This window comes from Austrofundulus limnaeus, unplaced genomic scaffold (assembly GCF_001266775.1).
Source record: "Austrofundulus limnaeus strain Quisiro unplaced genomic scaffold, Austrofundulus_limnaeus-1.0 Scaffold26, whole genome shotgun sequence".
Lineage (NCBI taxonomy): Eukaryota > Metazoa > Chordata > Actinopteri > Cyprinodontiformes > Rivulidae > Austrofundulus > Austrofundulus limnaeus.
In genome coordinates this window covers 1,071,583-1,080,224 of record NW_013952428.1, presented here as the reverse complement: position 1 = coordinate 1,080,224, position 8,642 = coordinate 1,071,583, and the positions used below count along the sequence as shown (strand labels likewise).

The 8,642-nt window shown below is 38.1% G+C and overlaps 1 protein-coding gene across 2 annotated transcripts in view; it reads right to left on the bottom strand.

Moving 5' to 3' along the window:
• Positions 1 to 8,642, bottom strand: part of cers2b (ceramide synthase 2b) — a gene marked incomplete at its 3' end in the record, with an annotated part of 24,998 nt that overhangs the window by 6,441 nt on the left and 9,915 nt on the right. For both annotated transcript variants that reach the window (XM_014004713.1, XM_014004714.1), the window contains 5 exon segments: positions 286 to 336; positions 556 to 613; positions 5,231 to 5,349; positions 5,434 to 5,551; positions 6,927 to 7,152. In XM_014004713.1, the coding sequence (XP_013860167.1) occupies positions 286 to 336; positions 556 to 613; positions 5,231 to 5,349; positions 5,434 to 5,551; positions 6,927 to 7,099 (519 nt within the window).

Sequence of the window (8,642 nt, the reverse complement as noted above, 5' to 3'; positions counted from 1 at the left end):
ATTCTATTCTATTCTATTCTATTCTATTCTATTCTATTCTATTCTATTCTATTCTATTTTATTCACCTGAATTTGTGAGACCTACAATTTTCATTTAATAAATAGGTAATTTTTTATGACACATTTCACAAGTATTGTCGTAAATCGTCTACATTAATGATAATTTTTACTCTTATTAGATTTTATTAAAACCCTTCAGTCTTATTTAGTCGTACCAGCTCATGTAATGAAAACATGAGAAAGAGAGCTGTTTATTTGTTCATTAATAAGATCACTCAGTCATACCAACACAGGAAAGCCTTGCCACATCTCCTTCAGGTCGTACAGCCAGGGTTTCTGAAAGGACATATGAGACCAGTGAGACAGCAGAACTGGACAGGTGTATTTATATTAGCTGAGTCAGCACTGAGATGAGTCAGCATGCTTCTTCTCTGCAGAGTGAGCGACAAAGTTGTCAGAGCAAAAAGAACAAACATCTCCAGAATATAGAAAAACATCAGAGAAACAAGAACCAGGAAGGTGACGACAGTTTGAGGCTGAATCGACTGTACTTACATCGATGAGGGCGGCCAGGCCAGCAATGAAAGCAAGAAGGTAAAAGGTAAATCTCCAACTGCAAGAGAAACACACAAACACAAACACACTTTCTCCTCAGTCAAAACAAGGATGGAAACTAACAGCAGAGATGCAGAAAAAACTAAACACACTGTTAAAACTCTTACTCAGCTTGATGAGAACACGTCTGGCTGTATGAAAAATCTGCTGAATCACAACAAGGATGTAAAACCAATGCAAAACATGAACAACACACGCAAACAGTAAAAGCTATCAAGTACCGGTAATATCATGTTCTCTTTTAGAGACAGTTAGAGGCCACTGCTGCAGGTGTGTTATAAGGTTGGGAAAAATTATTATTATTTGTCACTTTACCATTCATTTGATTAGTGCCGCTGGGTGGACTGACCGGGGATTTCCCTGAGAGTCCCCTCAGTGCTCCTCTTCTCTTTCTTCTTCTAATCCAGATAATGGATCGCCTATTTCCTCGTCAAAGTCCTCCCCCTTTGTTTTTTCCTCCTCCATCCCTGCCTTTGAGCTTCCCTCCTCTCTCTGCAAAGGTTCTGACTGCGGCTCGGTCTGTCGACAGCTCCACCTCAATCAGCTGCAGATCCACGATCAAATATTGCCTCATTGTTTGATCACGTGTGTCAAACTCAAGGCCCGCGGGTCACTCCCGTGTAAAAATATAAATATATATTTTTTTACTTAATTTAACTTGAAAATTGTTTCTTATATCAATTAGAGCTGCAACAACGAATCGATAAAATTCGATTATTAAAAGCGTTGGCAATGAGTTTATCGATTCGTTAAGTCCTGTGATTCATCGTCCCTCACCATGTTGCGGAGCCGTTTACTGTACGTCACCCGCAGAGCGTTGTCAATGCTGGCTGAGCTAAATAAAGTTTAGGAAGAAAGAAAAAACTCTACCTGTAAGGATCCACACTCTCTGACTCTCGAGTGAAAAAGCAGAGACTTCGAACTTTAAACCAGTTTTTAAATTGTGTTTTTAGGCCAAGTAGATTTATCCCGTTTTATCTGTTTTCCTCATTCAGCAACCTATTAAATTTCTGTTTTGTTATGTTTTATTTCTACAACCAAGTTTATTAACGTATGAGAAATCCACATTTTTGGGTTTATTTTTTCCAGTCAGTGTTTAATACAGCTGCAAAATCAATTATGAAAATATTTATGATGTGCTTCTTTTTTTATTTAGCATATTATTTTAAAAAATCCTTAATTTTATGAAAAGATCCTCTTGATTCAATAGAAAACTCAGGTTTTTAAGAAAATGGCTGCTTATTAATTAACTGTTAGTCAATCTATAAGACAAATCAACTTCAGACTAATTTATTAATCGATAACTTGCATCCCTAATTTATACAGGAATTGAATTAATTTATATCTAATCATATTTATGTAATTAAGTGTTTTAATGATTTGGCCGATTAATCGAAAAAATAATCGACAGATTAATTGATTATTAAAATAATCGTTAGTTGCAGCCCTAATATCAATAGTAAACTTTAAGTTTATGACTAAATGCAACAAAATAAATTTAAAAGGTGAAAGATAATAACAATGTCCTGCCCCTGAGCTGTTGGCTTTAAGTAACTGAGCAGTTTAGTTGGGTAGCTCAGTATTAATGTCTGAAAATAAGCTAATTTAAAGTCATTATCCACCATAAACTAAATCCGCCATAATGCATAGCTACTCATTAGAAACTCATCAGTGAGTAAAACTTTATTAGTTTTACTTTTGATAATATTTCTGTATTCATTTCAGATTTTGTCAGTTGTTCACTTAGTTCTTATCAGTGTTTAAAAGAGAACGTGTTAAAACTCTGTTTAGTCAAAGTTAAACATTTTCAAAGTTCATCACAACTGGCCCTTCGAGGGCCACCACCATAACCCTCACGTGGCCCTCGATGAAAGGTTTGACACCCCTGGTTTAGACTCAAAGACAAAAGAGACTAAACTAAACTCTGAACACCCTAACTATAAAGTCCAAACGCAAAATACTCTCAAATCACATCACTCTCTCCCACTCTCGCTGTCTCTATCGCTGCTGAACTTCATTTAATTTTCATCTTCCTGCAGATTTTTGGAGCTTGACAAATAATTTCAGGGCAGGCATCAGTCAGGAAGGAGTTGGAGGGGATTTATGTTTGTTTGGCAGGGTGGGGGTGAGACCAGTGGGTGGACTGAGGTGTGTTTTTTAAACATGAAGAACATGGAAACAAAGTGCTATAAATTATTTATAACTCTGGTCTTATTTGGCCTATCAGCACAATTTAAAAATGGTGTATAGTTTGAAGTCTCTACTTTTGACACAAATTCAAACAGATTCTTGGAGAGGGCGTATCTTCCCCACTACAGTGATTTAAATGTGTCTACAACGTACCAGCTTCCTGGGACTCCAGGAGGTTAACAGTCATATTAATCGTTATTGGCTAAATGCCACAATTAGTCGTTATTAATTTTTTTGCCAATATACCCATCCCGAGCGTGGTACCAACATTTAACAGAAAAAGCTGCAGCACTGAGTCACTGACACAGAATTGTTGAAACACAGTAAGAAAAGACGGCGAGAGTGAGAGCTACACAAGTGAAACAGAGGGTAAAGGAGAGACAGATAGCCTGCTGTCCTCACAGACAATAGATTGATTCAGAAGGGAAAAAAACCATTCAGCTGCAACCATCACACTGAAAATCACACCATCACCAGAGAGTCACAAAGACACACATGCCTGCACACAAACACACACACACACCATATGCTAAGTGTCACCACATAAAACCTCTAAAGCAGGGACGATTTGAGGTTTCTCTGATCCAACACACCTGATTTGAATAAAGGGGCAGTTAACCTGCAGAACTTGAAGAGGTAATTTAATGGCTGAATCAGGTGTTGGAGCAGAGAAATAAGAGAAACATGCAGGACAGCAGCTCTCGAGGACCAGGATTGGACACCCCTGTCTTAAAGTGTTTCTCCTTGTGTCATTTGCCTCAGTCAGATCTCATGACATGACTTACAGTAAATAAAGATATGAAATACCACAAAGTTCTTTAAATAGCCCATGCCACGGTCATTAATGATGTATTTCCGGTAAAATTCTGGCCATGCACCTCCCTTCCACTTCCTGCTTACTGCCTTTGATTTTAGTGTAAGCTCCTAATATAACTCCGTGAAAAAGTCACAAAAGTTAAAGCATCTGTGAGCTACTGGTATAAAACGTGAGTTCTGTTGTGTGTCGTTGTGTCCACTAACCAGCAGGTACGATCCAGTAGTTAGTTTTTATCCATTTTCCTCTTGATGAGGAGGAAAGGTGACAGCTGTGGATCATAGCATTACAGGGAAAACTTATCTTTAAAAGCTCACGCTTGTGTTTGTAATCAGCATTTCTAACCTGAGGATATTCAAGAGCCAGCATCAGAAATGAGAAGACGGAGGTTACAAAAGGGAAATGTACATTTATCCCCTTTTACTGCAAGACAAGAGAGGAAAGACCTCCTCACAGCTAGCAGGAAGCTAACACAGCAGCTGGTACAGGTAGGTGTGTGTGTGTTTGTTATACAGACTGTGAAATGTTTTTAGGCAACTTTGTCATGAGTTTTATGGCAAAAGTAAAAACTTGTTAGAGTGTATATTACAGCGTAAACAAAACCCGAGCGACGAGCGCGCCCCCTCCCCTCGAGTAGCAGAACCTCCACCTGAAAATCATTACGTTTTCAGTTCACTAACGTCGGGGAAAACGATCCAAACCATACAAGTAGCCCATCAATTTAAAGCTCAGACTCTGCTCTTTCCAACAATATAAGTGTCACAGCTCTACGTGAAAAATTCACAGAACAAGCAGCCACAGAATAGCGAAAAAGGCTAAATTCTGGAACCATAAACACGAACGTCTTTCCTTTGTTTTTATGGCTTTAATCCACTTTGGAGTGATTTTTTTCCCACTTGGCTGGACCTGTACGTCTCCTGTGTTAATGTTGGTACATGTAATATGHTAATTCTGTACTGTGGAGATCATTAAGAGTCGTCAGGTGAAAAAATCTTTCGCTAACACTGTGTTGACCACAAACTGGAAGTGATCGGCGTGGCCCCAAGTGCTGGACAGGATGTCCGTGGCATAGAGGCTATTCAGTCTAAAACTTGGATACTGTTACACAACATACTGTTAAATCAGTTTGTAAGTGCTGTAAAATAATGTAACTGAATGACTTCTCATAAAACAATAAACACTCAGGACAGCTACCGAGAGAACCTCGTAGTACACGTGTGCGCACACACACAAACACATTTACATTATCAGGTGATAATAACATGTCTCAGCAGCCTTGGATGACCCAATTCTGAGTTTAATTCTGCTCCTGTCAGAGTACGTTTACACAAATTAAAAACAAGCATCAGCGGTGACAGAGTTCCTGACAGGTGAAACCAGGAAACTCTGATAGTTTGCTTTGAGGGCTTTTGTGTGTCTGTGCATGCCAAGAGCCGAAGCAAAAGGCCTGGTAATGACAGAGTGGCGCAGTAATAAATGCATGTCAAAAATAGAGGGCTACTTTTGCATCGAGACATACTGTACACGCATGTAAACAGAGGAACTGTGCAGCTGCTGTGCAGTTTTAAATCATAAATGTAGAAGACACGCTTCGTGTCTGTGTGTTTTCACCTGGCTTCTCGAAACTTTTTGAGCAAACTTGGTCGGTCTTGGTTTCTTCTTCTTCTGAACCATCGTTGCACTTGTCTTTCTGAATAACCATTCTCCTTGCAAAGGTTTGCTACTGAAGACTGAGAGAAGCACAGTGACGTAAAGTTTTAGCAATAAATTATTTTTTAGAGCTCTGTCTTTGCATTAAGTGTAAAGAAGTGTACCTGCGTGGGGGTTTTGGTAATGTTGCAGTAGTAGGACTCCAGTGTGGGGTTGTGTGGGGCTTTGAGCCGAACTGTCTGATCCACACCAAGTAGAAAGGCCAACGGTGTCGCCACTGTCCTGTAATCACAAAAGCCTTAGTGAGAATTAAAGAGTGACATTAAAAAATGTTACATGTTTTAAACATTATATGTTTCCAGTCAAGTAGAAATTATTCAGAATTCAAGTTGTTAAATAAATCAAGTGATCACACAGGATGTGTGCACACTGAGGGCATCATCTAAAAGGAAGTTATTTTCAAAGAACTGATACAAATATAACAGGATAAAGAGGAAAGGGACTTTTTCTCAGTTTAAAAGACAAAAATCAACTCATTCAGTTAAGCACAATCAAGATGAACATACAAAACATTGTTTCCAAGTAAAAACATGTTTGTTTTTAGATTTTTTTTAAATGAGAAATAAAGTCAGCTGCAAAATTCTTCTGTAAGGAGATTTTTCAGGACTTCTACAGCTCAACAAAAACAGCAAAACACAACCGACGGAGACAAGATCTCTAAATACCAAGTTGACTGTTATTTTTATGTTCTTCTCCAAACATGATCATTAGGGATGAACAAAAACAGAAAAAATAAAATAAAATAAAACCAGAAAGGAATGTCAGGGCTAATATCTTCTAATTGAACAGATTATTACTGTGTTACACTGTTTTAGTTGTGATCTCTTTCTTCTGATCCAAGAGTTTATCCAAGACATTTTTATTTCTTACAGGACTTTTAATTAGAATATTCTGGACCATTTTAACTTAAGTAAATGCAACTACAGAGAAACTAAAGACAGGATGCTGCTATGAAATATCTGTGGCGTTAGCAAAATATCAGATTTCCAGTCTGGCATCTGAATGTGAGTGAGTGAAATGTGCTCATGTGCAGTGTGTTGTCGTTACACCACACTCTTTAGGAACAAACGCTGACATCACCTAAACCTTAGATTAGCTGTGAATTTGACAGTTATTCTGAATATATACGATAATATCACAACTGCATGTAAGTTTTAATTTGAAAATAAAATAAACCACTGATTGTAAGTTAAGCTAATACTGCAACATTTAATGACGTTTTTATTTGTAAAAGCCTCACGCACAAGCTTCATACTGCAGCTTTATGAGCAACAGCAAACTGTTATCATTCATCTTTAAATAGGTAAATAAAAGCAACTGTCTTGTTTGAACAAGTAATCATATCATTTAATGTGACTGAAGGTTGGGAGGGGTATAAAATAATGAGAAAGAGAACATGAGTGATAAACCATCATTATAAAATGATCAGAGTTGCAGAGGGTACAGCTAACTGACAAACTGAAGAACAAAATGAAGAGCAGGAGCAGCCAAACAAAAAGAAATGAAAAAAAAAAAAAAAAAAAAATAGTAGTATAACAGTAAATATCTGACATAAACATATTTAATAGTTGTGGATGAGAGTACAAACTGATCTGACCTTTCAAAGATTTGACGGATGATGAGGAATACCAAGGATATGGGAAGCGCCACCCATAAATCCTGAGCTTTGGCGTACACTCGTCCGTCTCGATCCTCCAGGTCGGACCAGCCCAGACCCTCTGGAAACCACAGCCGCTCCTGCCAAAACCACTCGCTCAGTTCCGACAGCATCCTGAAACACGGCGCGCACCGGGACTCAGCACCACCTTTATGGGCTTATCAGTCTGTAAAGATAAAACATCAAAACTTACAGATGCTCAAACACACACTCTGTGGGCAGCTTTTATACAAATCAGATATCTGGCAACATATTGAGATTGTTTGGTGTCAAATAACTAAACAATTATTTGTCATACTGGAAGCCTTTCTGTACATCTTTCCTAATCGATGCAACAAACCTCATGCAGAATGGAGGAAGCCCACATGAGAGAGGGGCGTGTCTTTTCTCTCAAACATTCATGACGAGCTCACAGCTGACAGCGTCCGCAAGTGTTGCTTTATACTCAGTGGGTTCAGACATGAATATTTTCGCTGTGCTATGTTCAGGGAGTGCCACAGAAGAGAGTAAGAAAGGTCTGGCAACGAGGGAGACGGAACATCTGCGGGATATGAGTCATAACTCGTGCATTAAGTGCAGCGGGGCTGCCTGTACACTCTATCTTGGGAGTCCCCTTACAGATCTTTGGTAACTCCGCTCCCCGCCCCAGACTGCACATGCCAAAGCCCCGTAAGCAGTCCCCACCCGGGCCCATCCCTGACAGGAACCAAAAAGGATCCCCTCTTCAGCCCAGAGTCACGATTCTACAACCATTTTTAAAACATGTGGTCTTCTCTACACACTAATGCTAAAAAACATTTGCCCATGTAAAGTACACTTAAACCTATTTTAAATATTAAACACATCTGATGCAAATTATAAACTTACACCTTAACCACAGGAGTAATAATTCAAATATCTCTTGAATTAAAGGTCTAGCATTGCTTGAAGGAATGAAAATCACCCACACTTTTTATGTCAGAGTTTTAGACAAAGATCGTATGTTTGGAAATGATGGGAGTTAAAAGGCTTTTGGTCAAACCTCGTCAGTAACAATATAAGTGCATTCTCATCTTCTGTGATCTCACATGCTCTGTTAGAGCTTGTAAGCAGAGTGGTGGCATGCATGGGTCTGCTAATAACAAATCTACCTCTTCAGCCCCGAGGAGTTTTCTTGATGTTTTTTCTCTAAATCCCATGCTGAAATGTAACTGAGTGTTTCTCAGCATTTACAAACTCTACTTAAATAATCTTGGTATCAAAATAAAGCAACACTTTGATTTCATCAGAAGTGTAAGTATTAAAACAGCTGCTGTGGTTTTAGAGATATTGAGAATGAAACTTTTTTTTTTCATTAGACAGTTTATAACCCATTTAAAACCATAATGAATCAGACTAAAAACTCTTGGAAACCATTTTTCTAACAACAAATCTAAAAGTTATTCTGATGTGAGTGCACTGGATATTTAAAATGTTTTCATCAAATTAACAAGAACAGTTCTTTAATATTGTAATATTTTCTGTAATAGTTTTTTCATGGACACAAAATATGCACTCTAGAGTCAATTCTTTAACAAAAAAAAATCTCAACCAAAGCATATAAAATTCAACTAAAAGAAATATAGTGCAAGATGTTAACAATCTAACAAATGAACTAAATCATGCAAAATTCAAGTC